Below are 19,364 nucleotides of genomic sequence, written 5' to 3'. Positions count from 1 at the left end.
TGCTGGGTAATTTTAAGTGCTTTATTTTCAGAACATAGACCATTGCCCTTCTGTGGTAGAATTTCTGTCCCCCTGAAGTTCCACCAGTTTTTCAACTGGGATTATGGTTACCCCTGTCTGTTCTGATAGAGGTTATAAAACTACATACAGCCCTACTCAAGCATATTCTGCACTTCTGCACTCCTCAAAACTAGCAGTGCTTCCATAATCAAAATTACAACTTAAAACTTTTAACACCTTTTGAGTACCAGAGACTAAATCTGTCCCATGACAGGCTGTTTCAAATAAATTACCACCAAGGAGTTTGAACACACTTCTCAAGTAAATAGTGCGACAAATCCCTAAGACGTCCTTATAATAAAAAAATTCTGAAATACTAAGCTTCCCTGTGTGGCACCGCATTTGCCTTGTACAACGCTCCTCTTGGAAGCACCTTTCACCGATACAACACAAGCTACAACCTCTGCACACATCCACAAGATTTCTTTTGTGAGGACAAAAACTACTGGGAAAAACCAACATACAGAATCCTTGCTGTTGTACTTTCCACCTTTCAAGAAGGACAGCCCACCTTCTTCCACCCATCTCACAACATCAATCATGAAAAAATGGATCTCCAAAACAATTAGGTTTTTTCTTTTTCCTTCTTTTTTTAAGCCAAGACAATAGGTTTACCTTATTAAAAACCCATCCACATATCCAGTACCAATATTGTCCAGTAGCAATACAGGCAACAAAACATTAGGTCTGTATATTAAAACTTTTATTCTCCAATCAATTTTTAGTTTCAGACAGACTCTTGCACGGGCGGCTCGTATCCATCAGCTCGCTCTACTTTGGTGCCTGCCTCATCCCCAGAAGGTTTTCCAGCACCACCGCCTTCACCATGCAGTTCCATCAGCTTGCCCACTAAAAAGAAAAAGTATTGTAAACAGTGAGAGATGCACCTATTTAAAACAGTTTTACATTACTGAATTGCTCATCAAATACGAATTAAACCACCAGAACATCTAATGTAGATACAATTGAGTCCATTCCAGAAAGCTCATGCAAGGAGATGCTGCTGCATTAACTGACAGTCAGACAAAAACAAGCAGTGAAATAAGCTCTACATAATGAAACGGCAAATTGAACCTTTTTTTTGAAAAAGAGGTAAGTCAAGAACCTGCTACTGTGTTATATGGGAATGTCAGAAAATGGGAAAATGGAATCATTCCATGTCATCTGGGACCGAAACATTTTGTCATCATTCATTCCCAAGACAAAGCCTTTAAACGTTCAGCAGCAGTTTTAGGCAAGAATTCAAAAAAGCTCCAAACTGAATGATCATTGTTTTGCTTTCAAGCCCAAAAGCCAAGTGTCAGACTAGACGGACAAGCCTTTTTACTACTACAGCTACTTAAGCTTATGATGCTGCTTTAGTATCTTTATCCAAAAGCAAACACATTTTAAAGTAACAGCTTCCCATATCCTTCTCTAAGAACGCTAAATGCTTGCAATAATTGACTTACATTCAAACTTGGGCTTCTTCAGCATCTTAACCTTGCGGACATAGACATCGTGAAGAGGGTAAATGGACTGACACGCCTTCTCTATGTCTTTGCCAATGCTGTCTGGGATCCTGCAATATGAGAGGACAGATTAGTACCAGATCATTAAAAATTTTGCCTGCTTCTTCATCAGCAACACATGCTTAAAATAATTTTTAAGAATACATAACATTCTATGGAACTTTGCTTCAGTACTACCTTCACACTCTAACAATTTATTTTTTTTTAGATTCTAGTACATTTTCCTTGCAATGTTAGAAGGGCTGCAGTGCAAGTGTGCTCATTTTGAGAGCAAATTTGCAATCAAACGTTTGGAAGTAAAGGCCATACTTTGGAAAACTTCCTTCTGTCAGAAGAACCCAGACCAGTCACAGCCCCAGCTGATCAGAATTACAATTTTAGCCCGTAGAAACTTGAATCAAAAATCTCTGGAGAGCCTGATTTTACATTTATGCAAACATGATGGCTGATGGAAGTCAAATATGATGCAGAGACTGAGAGAGTATTCAAAAAACCGGCACGTTAGCTTTTCAACACGAGAGGCACCTTGCGTGGTCTCTGTCAAACAGTAAATGAAGCACCAGCATTCCCTAAGTACTCGGTAACAACTAACCAACCAACAACTATTTAAACCGTGGGGGAGAAAAAAGAAAACACAGCCAAAGCTTACAGCTTATTGACAACTTCTTTCAGGTCATTGGTTTGGACCTCTCGGGTCATGATTTCCATCATCTTCTTGCGAATCTGTCGAACCTGCTGATGCTGGGCATATGAGGTCTTGCGGATTTGGTTGTTACGCTTCTTCGTAAAACCCACGCAGAAGAGGCGCAGTAGGTAACCATCGGTAGTTTTGACATCTACATGGGCTTCGATCATCGTCTAAAAAAGAAACGGTCATTCATCATCAACATGACAGACAAGTTTCTCAAAACCACACACCTGACATTCATTTAAGATCTGCTGATGCCACTTCAAGCATCGGTTTACAACGCGTCAGTGGTTACCTCCTTTCCTAAAGGCACACGCAACAATGCAGACCTTGTTCTTTACGTACCTGCCATTTTTTGACCATGGAGCACATTTTATCCCGGGTGAGGTCCATTCCATGGAAATTGGTCAGACAATTTTTGCCCTGAACATCCTCAGTTATCAGTTTAAATTTACGGAAGGCCACCTCATCATTCTGCAGGTCAGCCAGACTCACTTCAAATACACGACCCTTCAGTCCATCAGAGGCAATTTCTGTATTATGAAACAAAATAAACCACCTTTTATTAACATTAGAAAAGTATTATTCAAAACAGATACTGAATTTCCATTTGACGTTTTCTAACAGTACGTGATGCGAAATCAACTCATAGAACCAAATACCATATTCTGTTAACTTTGTGAGGAACCTTTTTAAGATTATTGTATCAGATGTTGAACACAAGTAACAGTATACTGCAGATTCCAGCACGTGTAATAGTTTTTTGTTGATTTTTTTAAAGGGAGGGGTTAGAAAGTATTTGGAAGTTATGAACGATAATGAAAAAATAAAAAGTCACATTTGCTCAGCAGAGGTAAAGCAGCAACAAACACCTAAGTACAGGTATTTCACAGCTCTACCTCTAACAACCATTTTAACACTGGCTGGGTCATAGTTGGTTTAGAGTGACCCTTATTACACTTGTTTCACATGTATACAGCTCAAAATAACGATCACCTTTGTAACTTTTAAGTGCAACCAGAAGAGTGTAATGCAACTATTTAGCCACTGTACACAGCTAACCGTCCAAAAATACTGTTACCTCTAGCCGGATCACCCTGTGTTTTTAACAGAGGCTTCCTTTCCCTAAGGTGTGACAGATAACGTAAAAAACCTTTACCATTCACTGATACATGTACATATGCTTGCATTAAGTTAGCCATTCTAGCTCTCAACAGAGAGATCCCGTTACCTAAAAGCTTCAGATTTCAGTCTCTTAACACGATGGTCTTTATGACCCTCTTATGAGCAAGGTCTCCTGTAACACTGTCTCCATGTCTCCTTCTGTGATAATCAGAATGACTCCTTAATTCTAACTTTGATCAAACTTGTCAGGTTACCACAACAACAGTTCATTAGAAACTTCAGGCATATCCTGAATCTATCATATCCATGGTTTCATGCTCTTGTACAAACAAGGACCGCACCACATTAACTTCCCTGCAACTAAGCTCACTTATTTAAACAACTCTGTCAACTGAAGAAAACTCACCTCAAAGCAAGCAATTAAGTTAAAGCAGCCTTTTTTTTTTAAACTTCAGATTCATAATATTACAAGCACAAACTATTTGTCACTGGTTCTTTAATCTAGTCTCATTTGGAGCTAGTATATGAAACAAATACATCTCCCTCTACTGCATAAAACCCCACTACTCACTAGTTCCTTGAGTCCTGGTGACAAGTGTCTTCCCGATGTTTCGGATATTAAACATCGCTGGTGCTTTGACATCATACCAGTCCTTTTTGGAGAAAGGATCGACCCTTAATTTAAATAAAGCAGAAAAAAGTTTTAATTATTTTCTCAGATTAAACCAGGCTGAAGTAAGACACCTTCCCTCCCCATGCGTTTTGTGAAATAAAAATGCAAACGTCAACATTTTGTGCTTTCGAGTTTAACGTGGGCAGGTTGGCGAGTATGCGAACACAGAGAGTTATCATTTCCCACCACAGTGAGGCAGGCATTCATTCCAATTTATTTCAGAAAGAGAGAAATCAACCGCAAAAACATCATTAAGTTGACAAAAAAAACACTATACGCCGCTGCAGTCCCGGCTAACTCGCAGGAGCGATAGAAGCCGTGCATCTTAACTTCCCCATGAAAGCCACGTTTTAGTTCTTGATTTCTGCGACTAAAACGCACCAGACCCAATGAAGCCTGCACCCCCGCTCCTACCCTACAGTGAGCTACGGCCTCGGCCCGCGCCCCACAGGACGGCAGCCAGGGCCGGGGCTCTCCCCGCCACGAGGCCCTTCCCGGCGCCGGGGCAGCGGGAAGCCCAGCTGGGCCGGGACCCGCGCCCTCACAGCGGCAGGGCCCACCGCCGCCCCGGGCCCTCCGCCACGCCGTTCACCCCCGGGCCCGGCCGCCGCCATGACAGCAGCGGCCCGCTCCCACCGGCCGCCCGGCCGCCATCCGCCCCGCATCCGCGCCATCCTGCCGCCTCGGCGCCCCGCCCGGCACCTCCGGACCCCGTCCCCTCCCCCGCCGGCCGCCCTTACACTTTCTTCTTGGCGCCTTTCTTGCCGCCCTTGGTGAGGCGCTTGTTCTTGCCCACCGCCATGGTCCCGCCCGGGCGACGAAAAGGCCGGAAGCCGCCCCTCGCGCGAGATTATACGAGAGCGGGGCTGGCGCGAGAACTGTGGCAGCGCTCTCGCGAGAGCTAGGCCGCTGCCGCCGGCCGGGAGGGGCTGGGCCGGGGCGGGGCGGGACCGGGGGACGGACAGATTCTCCTTCAGTCTTTTGGGGCTCTCCAGTGGTCCCCGTGCACCTCTCGGGAGCCTCCGGCACCCGCCTTGCACCGCTGGGTGCTCCCTGCGGCCGGGGAGCCCTGCGGGAGAGACTGCGCTGGAGGAGCCGGTGAACCGGAAGAAGCCGCGGCGGCTCTGCTGGGCCCCACCCCGCGGCCTGCACAGGCCCCGCTGTCCGCACCTTCGTCTGTAACCTGCAATGGCTTTGGGAAAGGTGAGCTGCCGGTGGGTCCAGGGGTGAGATCTCTTGATCCTGACCGTTGAGACCGCTGGAATTTTAGCAGGACGTGAGACACGTCACCGTCAGCCTGGGCTGGCACAGGCCTGCGGCGTAAGGTTTACTTGAGACGTTCAAGTTTACGCACTATCTACATGCTGCTGCTTATTATTCTACCTTATTAAAGCTTTTCTCTCTTCTTAAGCCGTTTGTTGTCAGGCCTTCCTTACAGAATGAGCCCTGCACTGCCTCTCTCGCTTTCGGCCTCGCCCCACCACACACACCTCATGAGCTTCTTTATGAGGCACCCCAACCTCCTCCGCGGGCCTTACAATGCACCCCTGAGTCCCTAGGGAGCCAGTAAGGCGCATGGCACCCGGAGTGCACATAGTCCTTGCTCTGTGGCCGTTTGGACAAACACATCAGTACTTGGTGGCAGCACAGCACTGGGGATGGGGACACTGGTTATCAAACTTGTGCAGATGTGGAGCAGAGCCCCCCAGGGTTTCATGCTCTGTCACTGTACGAACAGAGCAAGAGCCCAAAAGGCAGGTGCTGTCTCCTGCAGGTTCTGTGCAGCCAGTAGCCCGCAGCGCACAGGTTAAATCTGGACGGGATTTTCCTCTGGAGGCCTCAGGTTGAGGATGGTCTGTGTTGCCATGGCAGAGGCCAAGGGTGTTCGTTCTCCAAGGGCTGCAGGGTTGAGATAGAAAGAGAGTGGAGATCAAACCCCTGTGTCTGCAGAGGCCCCAGGCATCTCTCCAGACAGCGCTAGCCCTCCCAGTGCTTCCCATGCAATGAGGAAGCTGGAGCCACAGGGACAGCTAGACGTTGCTGGTCTGGGTTGCCTCAAGCGCTTCAACTGATTCCTTCTCTCCCTGCTGCGCAGGGGTGCAGAGCCCACCTTGCCTGGGGCAGGGCACGCTGCCCTCGCTAACCCATGCAGACAGTCTGCAGCTTCTTACCCAATGCCTCGTGTGCTGCACAGTGAGCTGCAGGCACAGGCAGCCCATGACCCCTGTGCTCCCCAGCAGCACAGCCCCACCAGGCCATGACAGCCTGACCATCCTGCAGGCCTCCCTGCAGGCAGGGCTGGCCCTGGGGCTGTGCAGGACAGCAGCCGAGGGGAGTGCATGGGGCAGGAGGAGGCTCCCATCAGCTCTCCTGCATGGGCAAGGGTGGGAGAGGGAGATGCAGTGCCCAGGCCAGCGCTGGGCAGTCAGGACTCCCCTGTGCAAGAGGGGACCACAGGCTGTGGCTCACCAATGGACCTCACAGCAACCTCTGGCAAGGATGCCTGAGGGTCCTCCAGGTAGAGTAAGCGCTGGCACAGGTAGTCCTTGCTCCTGTACCATGCCAGCTAGAGACAGCACTGGGATGCAGGGCTGATGCGGACCCTTGCCAGGCATCCAGGCTTGTTCCTCCTCTTCCTGGGGACACCATTCCCTTCCCACCCACACTGGGACAGTGGAAGGCAGACTGTGTCTGGGGGTTGGTAATGAGAGCTCCCATCCTGCTTCCATGACCAGCAGGAGCAGGGTCTTGTCAGCCTCAGAGAGTCAGCAAGGGGGCTGTGCTGATCTTCTGTGTCTGCGAGGTTTTGGCCAGGTGCCTGGGCTGTTCCCACTGCAGGGGCTATGCAACTTTGAGGAGGATTTCTTGAGAGGCCTACAGAGCCGTAGAGATGGGGAGATGCCACCACAGCCTCAGGGCAGGGCACTCTCCACCTTCGTCGTGGCCAGTCTTAGAGCTTTTCCAGCTCTTCTGGGGAAGGTGGTGCCCAGGACCAAGCCTATCTCAGACTGAAGGATATGGTTGGCCCGGGGCAGACAGGGGGGCAGCTCTGTGCTGTCCTTGGGGACAAGTGGGTCAGGTCTGACAGTGACACACACCCAAAGGGTGCATCTCTCAGCAGCCCATGGCCCTAGTGCTGAGGCCCACCCATGAAGTGTCAGCATCTGGTGTCATTGTCCTCCATGAATCACTGGTGGGGTCAAGCTTAGTTGCTCACATGGAGGAGGAGCACCTGAGGACTCCTGTTCACTTTCTTCCTCATCCTCCATTTGCCACTTCCCATCACAGTCTCTGTCATGTCTTTGACGAGGAGGATGGAGACCACTTGCACCCGGTGGTGACAGCCTTTCCTGGGCAATGTGTGCCTCTCCCTCTGGAGGGGACACATTCCCCTTGGGGTTCCACCAGGTTCTGATGGTCGAGGCAAAAGGGTGTGAGCTATTGATGGGCTTAGGCCAGCTCCTGGCTCTTTGCTTATCTCTGCTCAGCAGAACAGCCAGGAACACGTGAGGTAACGGTGGGACAAAACGCATCCTGGCACTTCCCGGAGGTATGACCTTGCATGCCAGGAGGCCCAGGGGAAGGGACACATAGCTCCTGAAGCAATGCGAGGCAGCTGTGGGCTTACCACATCATCCAAGAGGGGCAGGAGTGTCTGTCAGCTGCCCCAGAGGTGATGCTGACATCCTGTCCCCTCACCAGGGAACTACGTATCTTGCCCTGCCACCCCAGGGGACCTAGGTGTCCTGCCCCCATGGGACAGGTGGCCCAGGCCAGAATGCATGGTTTAAGGCAACATGGCAAGGGGCACCCGAGGGGATGTGCATAGCCAGTTACATGGTTTGTTAATGACTACCTAATGACCTTGGGGGGCCTGCGAGGGGGAGTGGGGCCTCCTGAATGCCTGGCTTCTGCCTGCACATCTGCTGGACCTTGCTCTTTGCCCTGCCCCTCCTCCTGGATCCTTGCCCATTGGGCCCAGCTGGGTCCAGTATAAAAGCGGCGCGGGGATGTGGGAGGGATCCCAGAGACCTCGAGGCCGTAAGGGAAACTGAGGCACACACAGAGGTGCGGATGAGGGATATGTAGGGTGTCTGCGGGAGGGGACTCTGAGGAACCCCAGCATCCAGTGTGGGAGGGAGGGTATGTGGGGCACCCAGGTGTCAGGGCAGGGGGTGGATCTGTAGGGGACCCAGGTGTCCAAGGGGGTTGCTGTAGTGGACCCAGGAGTCCAAGGAGGGGGGTCTCTGTGCATTTAGAGGGGTTTTGTAAGGGTGTATGGGAGGGGGAATTTGTAGCGGAATCGAGCGTCCAGGGTGGGATTTCCAACTGGGGTCCCAGAACTCCAGATGGCCCTGACCCCACTTTCCACAGGTGCTCATGGCGGGCTGGGCCCTATGCATGGCCCTTCTGCTGGCCACACTGGCAGGGGCGGTGGGCGAGACCCGCTACGACAAGTTCCTGCGGCAGCATGTGGACTACCCCCGGACATTCACGCTGGCTGCCCACCGCTACTGCGAGACCATGCTGGCGCGCCGGCGGGTGACGGCCCCGGGGCGGCCCTGCAAGCCCACCAACACCTTCGTCCATGCACCGGCCAGAGACCTGGTGGCCGCCTGCAGCCAGATGCCTGACGCAGAGGGGTTCCACAGCACCCCGACAGCCATGGGCCTCACCGCCTGCCGCCTGCGGGGGGGGAACACCCGCCCCCCTTGCACCTACCAGGCTCGGCAGCTCCAGCATCACGTGCGGGTCTCCTGCGTGGGCGGGCTGCCAGTGCACCTCGCTGGCACCTACGCACCCCTCCAGTGAGGCTTGACATCGGGGGGACTTGGATTCTTCCTCCCTCTGGGGGCTCCATCAGGGGCCTGCAATAAAGGAGGTGCCACAGTCCTGGGCTTCGGCATCAGCTTCTGGGGGAACCCTGCGATCCTACCCTTCCCTGGGTGCCCCTGAGCCCCCTTGGGTGCCCCCAACCCTGTCCGAGGTGGACTTGGCCTGCCCGTGTGCCTCATAAAACCCCGGGTTTTCCCAACCTCCTGGGTGTCCCGTAGCCCCCCTGGGGTGCCTCTGACCTCTTCTGTGCCCCATAGACTCCCCCTTCCTGGGTGCTCCATAGCCCCCCCAGGGCCCCCCAATCCCCTGGATGTGGACCCAAATCTCTCCTCCAGTATCCTGACCCTTTGGGTGTCACATTGCTTTCCCAGATGCCCCATAGCTCCCACAGGGTCTCCTAACCTCCCATGTGCCTCATAACCCCCGGAGTACCTCCAACTTTCCCCATGCTTGCCCCATAAACCCTCACATGCCCCACGGTTCCCTCTCCCACATGCCTCTGACCCCATCTGGGGTCTCTCTGGGGCTGAGGCTGCTCTTGGGCCCCCTTGGTACCCCCATGGAGCCGAGCACCGGCTGGGGCCATACGCAGCCCTGAACCACCACCCCACACACACATGCACCCAGAACACGCACAAAAGCACAACACATGCACACAGGCAAACACACACTGCACTCAAAGCATGCACTGTGCACACAGCATACAACCACACACCATACCTGCAACACCAAACATGCACGCAACACTTAAGCACGCACACACAACACAAACGCTACATGCACACTTATACACAAACTAATATTTTCTTGGGTTTGGGTGAGATTTCATATGTTTCAGCTTCTGTTCGTCACCCCTGGTCCTGTCAGTGGGCGCCACTAAGAAGAGCGCAGCTCCTTTGTCTTCATTCCTCCCCATCAGTACACTCATAAGCTCCACCTGCCTGAGCCTTGTCTTCTCCAGGCTGAACAGTCCCAGGTCTCTCAGCCTTCATTCTTGCCAGAGATGCCCCACTCCCTCCATCATCAGCAGCCCTTTCTGGACTCTCTCCCGTATGTCCATGTCTCTCTTGTACGGGGGAATCCATCACTGGATCCAGCACTCAGCTAGTGCTGAGCAGGGGAGCAGGATCGCCTCCCTTGACCTGCTGGCAACACTCTGCCTACTGCAGCCCAGAAGGCTGGTGGTCCTCTTTGCTCTGGTCCTGTTACCGAGGGAGCCCTGATGACTCCGGTGGAAGTGCTGACACCCAGGCGCTGTGTTGCTGCAAAAAGGCAGCCCAAAACGCACTCAGAAATTGTAGCTGAGGAGGAAAAGAAACGCAGCACGTGGTCTTCCTGATCCTTTTCAATTACTCCCTGCCCAAGTTGTCTCTTCCTTGTGTGTCTTGAGTAACTCAGGTGCTCCTTTTCTGGAATTCAGCAGAAGGGGCTCTACACAGACTGGTGAGCTCCAGCTCTCAGCCCTGCCCCAGTGAGGAGGGCTCCACTCCCTCTACGCTGGAGAGGAACTGGGGTATTTCAAAGACATTTGGGGCATTCCTGGCCTGGCAGCTTCCAGCAGATTCACCTCTCCACCCTGCTCCCTTTTGGCCATAGGAGGAGCTGGATGGGCTGACCCTCTCAGGAGGGAATGCCTGGAGTCTCTGCAAGAGCAAAGATTTGATCTCTGCTCTGTGTCTTTCTACCTTGGTTCTTCACATCCTGGGGGAGGACTCCAGCCTCTCCATCTGTTCTCTGGCAGCTCAGATCGTCCTGACATTGAGAGAGAAAAATATCATGGCTCCGATTTACCTCATGAACCTTGCACTACAGGTTCTGAAGAGCATGGGGGAGGTGGCACCCATCTTGGGGACACAGCTCTGAGCAGCAGTCCCAGAGCACCGGCTGAGGCCCCAGAGCAGCAATCCCAGTTCTGGGATGCCCTGCATGCTGGGGCTATCTGAGTGTGCTGGGAAGTCTGGGTTGTTCCTGACATCTCCCCATTTCCTGCAGAGCAGCTCCACCCCTCCGGCACATCCAATCCCATTATTGCGCTGTTGGTTCACCCCTCTGCTGTGTTTTTCGCTAAGAAGCAACTCTGACTTTTCAGCATATGTTGGTGTTTGTTCTTTGTGAAGCCTAAAGGGAAACCACCTCAGCCACAAAGGGATTGGGATCATCCTGAGGGTGTTAGGACATCCACTCTTCCCGGCGGCCAGTGGCAATGCGGATCATACTTTATCTCTGAGGCAAAGTACCAGTTGATATTCTGGCTTCATAACAAGGATCAGAAAAGCTGTAGCTGCTCCTGCCACCTCCAAAAGGAGATGCCAGGGCAAGAACTAGCTCTCTGCAGGGCTTGCATATCATGTGAAAGGGGAGGGAAGGGGGATGGCATGCAGCCCGAGACCTTTTTTCCCCTTCACTATCTACTGTGCGTGATCCTTGGAGCTGCGTACCTCTTGTCTCAGGAGCTCTGTGGTGAGATTGAGGAGAACCAGCGTGGGGATGGTCTCCAGTGCTGTCAGTCCTTGTTCTAAATGTCCAAAAACCTAAGAGTACAGGTGGATCTGTCCCCATCTGGCCTTGGTCTCAACACCAAAAGAGACAAAGGAGTTCCTAATAGGATTCTGCCTTGAAAATAAATTACCTCTTTTGCCACCACTGGCGCAGGGAAGGGCACAGGGATGGTCCCTCACCTGCACCAAGTTCAGCTGATGTGGCTGAGCTCAAGAGTTGCAAGGCCATACTGCAGGCAAAAAACGTCACTTGCAGAAATTTCACTTAATTTAATTTACTGCCAATTACTATACCTTTTTAATTACTGATCTGGGTATCGAGAAGCACAGAAGATACAAAAAATTACACAAGCACTTATGGAAATGCCTTTCCTCCCCCTTCCCCGGCACAACTTCAGCCCTCCTTGAGTGGGGTCCCGGCTGCAATACGAGACTTCTGCACTGTCCTTAAACTACTGGGATGCAGCCCTTTACTCAGGGAGACAAAAAGGCCTTTTCCACAAGCGGCAGTGGGCCATCTACAGGCAGCGGTCAGCAAATCTGTACTGGCAACAAGCAGCAAAAAACCAGGGTGGGACAGGTGCCTGAAAATACGGGAAGGATTTTTGCATTTCAGTGTTTTAATAAACCGTTGCATTTATTTCTTAATTCCTTTCTCATTTAGGTACTTTAACGTCCTGCCTATCACAGCCAAATGTAAAGTCCCGAGGTTTGTGGTTGATTCTGCCTTATTAACACCGCAGGGAGACAGAAACTATCACCTCTGTTTTGTGGACGGTAGCTAAGCGGCTTTCCTAAGGTCGCAGAGAGTCTGAGGCAGGAGGTCAGTCCAGGCTTCCTGAACCCTATTTTAGTGGCCTCCATTCCTATTTATGTGCATTTTTCTAGAGAAAAGATAAACAGTGTCAGTCTGAATTTTTCTTTAACCGTTTTTTTTTACTTTCAATGTACACCTTTCACTTTGCAGTGTGTCCTGCAGCAGATCAGTATAGGCTGCATTACCACAGGCAAACAAAAGTATTCCCCAAACAGCACTATAGTCCACCAAGAAAGCAACTATAGGCTTTTTGAATACTAGCCTGAGGCCAGTACGTGAGTCATATCTGCTTGAATTTCATGCCCGGAGTTTGCTCTGACAGTGGTCGGCCTGCTCTTCTCACCTGCTGTACTACCAAACAATTAATTCCTTACCCAGGAACTGCTGCTTGTTTAGTACATGGAAATGAAGCAAATAATGCTCTCTCACATGCTTCGCTATGGCTCACACGCTCGCTCTAAGACCACGCTTCCACCGCCCGGCGTCTGATGGTATAAAATGAGAGGCATGAGCAGTGTGTTAACGTTTCCAATGCTGCTGTGGAAATTAATTTCTGCGTCTTGAAACGCAATGGCATTTTTGCAGAACCATAGCAAGGAATTGCTTAAGCAGGCACTGCAAAGGCCTTAAAAAATATTTACTCAGCAAAGTCAATACTGGGCTCCATGGATTGGGCAGAATGAGTCCTGTGAAACCAGGCTGTTGCTGCATGCCATGCATGCCAAAATTGACATGGAAAAAGCTTCTCTCCGCTGCTATCGCTTGCTCTTAAAATATACCCTGCACAAATAGAGCAAAATACAGCTGGCTTCTCTGCAGCATTTGCTCTAACGATTTTTTCCATGGGGTTTTGGTCCCCTACCTTCTTATAACCAAATAACCTGTCCAAACAATGTGGCAAGCTTTTCAACATCACAATAGCTTGAAAAGCTCAGTGAAGAGTAGAAGCATTCACAAAAGTCAGACTTGACATATTTTTTAAAATAAAAATTTCTTTTTTAAATGAGCACAGTTCTTACTGTAACTTTAGGCACCAATTTTGCTCTTTTTGTTGAATAACAGACTAATCTAAATATTTTGAAACGTTCATCAAAGGGAGGGGAAAACCTTACTTCTTCTCCCCCTTCAATATGTTGGGTTTTTTCTTCCAGAAGGAAATTCCAGGGTATTCCTCTTTGTACTCACACTGTTCATATGCCTAAAATAAAGCAGATATCAACTGAGCTTTTAAAAAAAAATCCACGAGCTTTCCATTTGAATTTGTCTGGTTTTTCTTAGCTGTATCTCGCAAAGAAGAGTCAGGTCTTATAGACTGATTTTCTTGGGGTTTTTTGGCTGTTTAGCATGAAATACTGCTGGTGGCATTGTAAGAGCAATAACAACTGGCTTCGTGTCACTCTAGAGATGACTCTTCAAATCACTTTTCAAGTCTGGCCCAAAAGAGGACCTATTGCTTTCTTACACGGCACATTTTTGAATGAATGCGCAGTTTAAACAGCTTAACTGCAATTAATTTCTACCATCACAAGTATCTCTGTGAGTCTGTTTTGTTTTTTTTTTTCTTTACTTATTGGAGAGAATAGCACTTTTCCTTTATCTCTGGTAGATGAAAAGGCCCAGTAGCTTGGTCTGAGTGTTGGGGCTACGGGGCTCACCTTCCCTTGTCACTGAGAAGTGGCAGAACCCATTCTTTCCTTTCTGTGACCAGGGGTTTGAAAACTGGGATGTCCCCACCGCTACCCTATAACAAGTGAACCAGGCAAAAGCCAGGGCTTTCTGTGAAGGACTGAGCTGAGAGGCAGTGAAGAGAAAGGACCAAGCCTCTGGGAGCACCTGGGGATTTTGCTCTGTGGTGCATCCCAGCACGGCACATGTGGCAGCTCAAAGAGGCTCTTATCTCAGCAGCTCACTCTTGCTGCCTTCGAAGCACGTGGTAATGGCCCAGGTGTCTGGCAGGGCAAATAACCAACCCCAGCTTTTTCCACCTGCACACAAACCTTGGGACAGAGGTGCTTGAAGGGGTCAGCACTGATGAATGCAAAAAACATGCTCTTCTTCCTGCAGATACCTCTGTTTCCTTCGCTCTGCTCTATTTTTTTGAGGTCCTGCCACATATAAAGAGGAGCCGGAGCAGCCCTTGGCTCAGTCCTTTCTCCAGGCATCAGAGACAGCTGAAGAAACAAGGTGCTCCATGTGCTGGGCAGACCTGCTTCTACTCCCTGCAGCCCCATACCGACTGGCAGCTTTCCCCTTCGCTGCTCTCTTCCACCATCTCTGTGCAACGGGGCACCTCTCTCTGACTGCCCGGTATGTGGTCATCACCCCTGCCACCGCGCTGAGGGCAAGTCATGCCTGTGGATGCTTTCTGGGGGCTCTCCTGGCCAGAGGTGCAGCGGGACACATGGTAGTAAGTCCCTGTTGACTTGGGTAGGGACGTTTGTATAGCTTGGATGTGAGCTGTCGCCATTCCCCTCTCTCTGCATTGGAGCCAGCTCAGGGTCGTTAAGGACAAAACAACCAGACCGGGCACTGCAGTATTGTGAGATGGGTTTAGGGCTGTACCAGGATGAGCACATGGGCCAGGGGAGCAGGGCAGGGTATGGGGACTGTCTCTGGTGTGATTAGGATGGGGGCCAGAGAGGGTCAGCAATATCTGCCCCAGTCCTGTCCCCTCCCCGATTCCTGCTTGCACTCAGGATGGCCCTGGTGTTTCCTCAGCCCCGTGAGAGGCCGAGGCAGACTACAGAGGGACTGTGGAGGCTGCAGGACCCAGACTAAGCTCTGCTATCAACACTGTGGTGGGAGTTTCAAGCTGCATTTGCCCCAAAAGGCAGCCAAAGGGCATCTGGTCTCTTCTAGGTATATATTCCTCCTCGCTGGAGGATGTCTCCTTGCTGGCACAGCCATGGGCAGCTACGCCGTGTTGCTCCTCATCCCTGCTGCTGGCTCCGTGCTCGTCCTCCTCTCTGTCAGCCCAGCTCGCGCCCACACCTGGGTCTTCGCCCTCCAGATGTCCTGGCAGACGCTCTGCCACCTGGGTCTGAGCAGACAGGAGCTGAACCTGCAGGATGCCAGGTAACTCCCCGGCTCTGCCTCCTTCCTGCTCTTCCCCTCAGTGGGCTGGGGGCCCTCCTGGTCATTTTGTGAGGGTGGTGGGCCCCCCCGGAGCCGCACTGGCTTGCTGTTCCATCAGTCTCCACTCTGGCTCTGGCCTCATCGCTGTGCGTGGCCGATGCTGTGGGCATGGCAGCGCTCTGGGGACGTGGGACAGCACATCCCACATGTGCTGCCTTGTGCCTGTGCCTCTAACGCTCCCTTCAAGGGACTCTCAGCAGCTCTCAGGTTCTCTCTCTCCTTCCAGGCCAGCCATCACCCTCTCCACCATCATGCTGCTCACCCAGAAGGCTACATCTCTGGGCCTGGACATCCATGAAGGGGTTGTGCTGCTCCAGCAGGGCCAGGGGCTTTTGCAGCGTGTGCTGCCCCTCTGCAGCTACCTGCTCTTTTTCCCAGCCCTCCTCGGAGGTCCCCTGTGCTCCTTCAGCAGGTTTCGGGCCCAGGTCGAGTCCTCGGAGGCTCTCCCCTGCCGGCTGAGGGCCGTTGGCCAGCGGTGCCTCTGTGCCCTGGCCCTGCAGGGGCTGCGGGCTGGGCTGGCGGCAGGGCTGGCCGGCAGGCAGGGCTGTGCTGGCCTGGGCTGCCTGCCCTGCCTCTGGGCACGGGCCCTGCTCCTCAGGCTGGCCTACTATATGCACTGGGTGCTGGATGAGGCCCTCCTCGAGGCGGCGGGCTTCGGGCCAGAGGCGGGCCAGGGAGACCTTTCCCTCCACGATCTGTGGATGCTGGAGACCACCCACCGCCTGGCCGTCTTTGCCCGAACCTGGAACAAGAGCACGTCCCGCTGGTTGAGGAGACTTGTCTTCCAGCGCTGCCCGGCCCAGCCGCTCCTGGCCACCTTTGCCTTCTCCGCCTGGTGGCACGGCCTCCGGCCCGGGCAGGTCTTTGGTTTCCTGTGCTGGGCTGTCATGGTGGAGGCTGACTACCGCATCCATCCCTTCCTCAGTGCCCGGGCCACCTCCCAGAGTGTGAAGCTCCTCTACCATGGCACAACCTGGGTCTTCACACAGCTCATCGTCGCCTACATCCTGGTGGCTGTGGAGACCGAGAGCTTCTCCATGCTCTGCCTGCTCTGGACTTCCTGCAACAGCATCCTTCCCCTCTCCTACGGCCTCACGCTGATGCTGCTGCTGCTTGTCAAGAAGCCAAAGCAGAACTGAGCCTCTCCCGGGCTAATTTGTGCAGCTGGTGGGGCATGTCCCTGCACACATGAGCATGCAGGGTGAGAAGTGCTATTGGCCAAACAATCTCATATAACAGCATCTCTGGAGAACCAGGTTGGCTTTTAGTCCTGAGATATCCCCCAGCTTTGAGGAATGCTCTGAAGCAGGGAGGCGAGGTCACCAGACCGTTGGGCAGGAGGGCTTCTAGCAGCACTGCCTTCCCAGAGGTCATCTTGGGGGTTTGGGTCTCAGCCTCATCTCACATAGGAAGCACACAACCTCACCACCAAACTCATCTGTGCTACAAATGCACCAGTTGGCAACTGTGTCCAGCTCCTGGGAATCTGCCCTCCATGGCAAGAGCAGGCACTGTCAGAGAGCTGCCTTGCCACCTTTTTTGTGTGCACGGACCACTGGGAGCCTGGGCACAGGGAAAGGGGCTGGCAGTCTGTCTGGGGGCAGCACAAGGCAAGAAACATCCCTTTCCCCACCCAGCAGTACTACTGAGATGCATGGGTCTGCTGTGCTCCTCCAGCAGTTCCCCCTCAGCACTGTCCCTGTGTCAGGTGGACCCCAAACTGTGTTCCCAATTAGCCATCTCTTGCAATACCCACCCCCCATCAAGTGGGTGACATGCTTGGCCCCCAGAGCACAGGGTCAACTGTGTCCCCTGCTACACAGGGAAGAGGGGGATGATCCATCCACTCCACCATTCTTGCAGAGGATCCTGGGCATGGGAGCAAGAATGCCTGCTAGGAAAAGGAGGGCTACTGCCCATGGTATGCTGAGGACAGCACAGGCAATGGGGAGTAAGCCAGAAAAGTCCTCAGGCTCGGCTGTGACATTCAGATGCGGCTTAGGTGTCACATTCCCCACGATACACAGGAGAAACCCTAATGCACTTGTCCAGTTCATGCCTAGGACCCAAAAGCCTAGGACTGTTCAGGCTGGAGAAGCAGCGTGAACTACCACAGGGGAACGTATCAGGAAAGCATCGACCTAAGAGTTTCTGTCTATATGAGAGTAAGAAGCCACCCACCAAATTTCAAAATAATATAGCTGAAAATGCTGCAAGACTACTCTTGGTCTCTTGTCTGCTGGACATGCTGCTGCAGGGTCCCAAGACCAACACCAGAACTGGTCTCAAGTGCCCAAACTCAAGGGAAAGCATTTTGATCAGGTTAACATCCCACGCTGTGCAGATTCTGTGCCAATACCTGTATCAGTGTTTGTCACTAAACTGAAACTAAGTACAAAAAATGGACCCAACCTTGGTTTATGTGGATTGGCTGCATGCTTGGCTACTTCTTGAGTGCCACTAAGTACCCAACGCAGGCCTTGAAAGCCACTTCCCCCACATACAACATTCCCGTTGCCAGCACAGCTTGGAATTGTCATGGCTGGGCCCTGTCTCCTTCAGTGCTGTCCTGCAGAGTTGTCTTCAACTTATTCCCTATATCCATACTTAGAAACTGAGTCATCTCTTCATCTGATCTCTGAAAAACATGCTGGGCTCCTTCGGGCAGGTTCTCCAGCTGTTCCATCACTCTGCTGGCCCACATGAGACCACATACAGCAACCCAAGGCCAGACTTTCCAGGGCGATGTGTCCAGGATGGTCCATGGGAGAGTGATTCCCAAGCCAGAAGGCTCCTGCCACCTATGTTGGAGGGAAGTGGACCCAAGAGTCAGACACAAGAAAACCAGTTTATAAAAAAAATTCCTGACGGCCGCAGTTGGAGTCGTCCCACATTCTTTCAGCAGGCAGGGGCGTGCATGGCCTCCTCCCTAAGGGGATCAGGGGAAATTCATTGCAAATGGGTGCCCAGCCAAGGAACCATCCCCTCCCATCAGCAGCAGCCATAGCCAAACAGATTGAAAAAAAAAAAAAGCCTGGAAAAGTTTCACAGAAAGTGTATGAAGTGTCAAAAAAACCTGAGGAATTAAAATTCCCCCAAGAAAGTAGGCTGGATCTGAAGGCGAATCAAGGCTGAAGGAAAGCCTTCATGAATTTCTCCCTGTTTCGAGCTGGGAGGGGGGTAGCTCAGCTAGTGACATCCTGCCTCAGCTAAGCTGATGCTGGACTCTCTCCATGTGTCCCAAACCTACCCCTTCTTCAAGGGCTGCAGAACTGGTGCCAGAGCAGGGCAGCTCACCTCTGCCTTGTTCTGGGGTGAAAAAGTAAAAGCAGCCCACAACCTTTTTGAAAATCAGTTTTTCTGAGTAGCAGCTTGGCCTCTCTGCCAAGCTGAGTGGCTGCTATATGCCTGGATGGAGGGAAAGGGGCCAGAGGGAGGCCAGGCCGGCTTCTCTTTCTCCCATCATGCTGCTCTTGCATCACATCGGTTGGAGGAGCATGTTCGCAGTGCACCCAGCCTTATGCATTTCTAATTCAAACACCAGCAGCAATAAGACCATCCCAGACCACAGGCCAGTGGCCCTGGCCTTTCACATGCCAGCTCATCTCTCGATAAAGGGCTAGACACAAGGGACAGGTGAATTGCCAGGTGAAGGCAGGGAGGCGGAGGGATGGGGAAAACAAAGCAACCTGGCCCTGACTTCCCCCCACAAGGCCTTGGGGGTGAATTGGGGATTTTCCATTTCATTAACTTTACAAGCGGTAATTCCCAGCACGCAGCATCACCCTCATGAACAGACCCATCCTGGGCTCTCTCTCACCCTTTCACAATCAACAGCCTGCGTGGCTGCACCACTAGACAGTAAAGCCACGCTGTGTTAGTATCCAATGAAGGTAATAGGCAGCTGATATTGAATTGCCCACAGTGGAAAATACAGCTGATACACAGAAACAAACAGTAATTTTTGTTCTTAAAGTGAGAAGCAAAACGGATGCCAAAAACCATGAAAGAAGTAAATTTG

The 19,364-nt window shown here is 51.9% G+C and overlaps 3 protein-coding genes and 1 non-coding gene across 5 annotated transcripts; 2 read left to right on the top strand and 2 right to left on the bottom strand.

The window, feature by feature from the left end:
* Positions 1-746: 746 nt before the first annotated feature.
* RPS3A (ribosomal protein S3A) lies at positions 747-4,931 on the bottom strand. Its single transcript, XM_074589650.1, has 6 exons — positions 4,798-4,931; positions 3,956-4,059; positions 2,605-2,792; positions 2,221-2,429; positions 1,512-1,621; positions 747-909 (listed from the first exon to the last, which is right to left on the bottom strand). Exons 1-6 carry the CDS (start codon positions 4,857-4,859, stop codon positions 788-790), a joined length of 795 nt encoding a protein of 264 aa, XP_074445751.1. The 5' UTR covers positions 4,860-4,931; the 3' UTR covers positions 747-787.
* Positions 1,186-1,255, bottom strand: LOC141744276 (small nucleolar RNA SNORD73). Its single transcript, XR_012587387.1, has one exon. It is a non-coding gene; the product is annotated as a small nucleolar RNA SNORD73 (small nucleolar RNA).
* A 56-nt stretch (positions 4,932-4,987) lies between the features above and the next one.
* On the top strand, positions 4,988-8,949 carry LOC141744211 (ribonuclease CL2-like). 2 transcript variants are annotated; one of them, XM_074589653.1, is made up of 2 exons: positions 4,988-5,260; positions 8,432-8,949. In XM_074589653.1, the coding sequence occupies exons 1-2, from the start codon at positions 5,246-5,248 to the stop codon at positions 8,867-8,869; spliced, it is 453 nt and encodes a 150-aa protein (XP_074445754.1). In that variant the 5' UTR covers positions 4,988-5,245; the 3' UTR covers positions 8,870-8,949. The 2 variants fall into 2 exon arrangements, with proteins under 2 accessions (XP_074445754.1, XP_074445752.1); XM_074589651.1 differs by lacking the exon at positions 4,988-5,260 and adding an exon at positions 8,038-8,125.
* Positions 8,950-14,399: 5,450 nt separating this feature from the next.
* On the top strand, positions 14,400-17,235 carry MBOAT4 (membrane bound ghrelin O-acyltransferase MBOAT4). Its single transcript, XM_074589367.1, has 3 exons — positions 14,400-14,515; positions 15,068-15,283; positions 15,570-17,235. The coding sequence occupies exons 1-3, from the start codon at positions 14,400-14,402 to the stop codon at positions 16,480-16,482; spliced, it is 1,245 nt and encodes a 414-aa protein (XP_074445468.1). The 3' UTR covers positions 16,483-17,235.
* The last annotated feature ends 2,129 nt before the right edge of the window (positions 17,236-19,364 follow it).

Source organism: Larus michahellis, chromosome 5 (genome assembly GCF_964199755.1).
Source record: "Larus michahellis chromosome 5, bLarMic1.1, whole genome shotgun sequence".
Taxonomy (NCBI): Eukaryota; Metazoa; Chordata; class Aves; order Charadriiformes; family Laridae; genus Larus; species Larus michahellis.
The sequence above is the reverse complement of the archived record's forward strand: the minus strand, read 5'-3'. Positions and strand labels throughout refer to the sequence as shown.

Coding starts and splice junctions, on each gene's coding strand:
- MBOAT4 (XM_074589367.1), top strand. CDS start 14,400: ATGTGCTGGGCAGACCTGCTTCTACTCCCTGCAGCCCCATACCGACTG. Junction 14,516..15,067: donor CACCTCTCTCTGACTGCCCG/GTATGTGGTCAT, acceptor GGTCTCTTCTAG/GTATATATTCCTCCTCGCTG. Junction 15,284..15,569: donor CTGAACCTGCAGGATGCCAG/GTAACTCCCCGG, acceptor CTCTCCTTCCAG/GCCAGCCATCACCCTCTCCA.
- RPS3A (XM_074589650.1), bottom strand. CDS start 4,859: ATGGCGGTGGGCAAGAACAAGCGCCTCACCAAGGGCGGCAAGAAAGGC. Junction 4,060..4,797: donor AAAGGCGCCAAGAAGAAAGT/GTAAGGGCGGCC, acceptor ATTTAAATTAAG/GGTCGATCCTTTCTCCAAAA. Junction 2,430..2,604: donor CCATGGTCAAAAAATGGCAG/GTACGTAAAGAA, acceptor TTTCTTTTTTAG/ACGATGATCGAAGCCCATGT.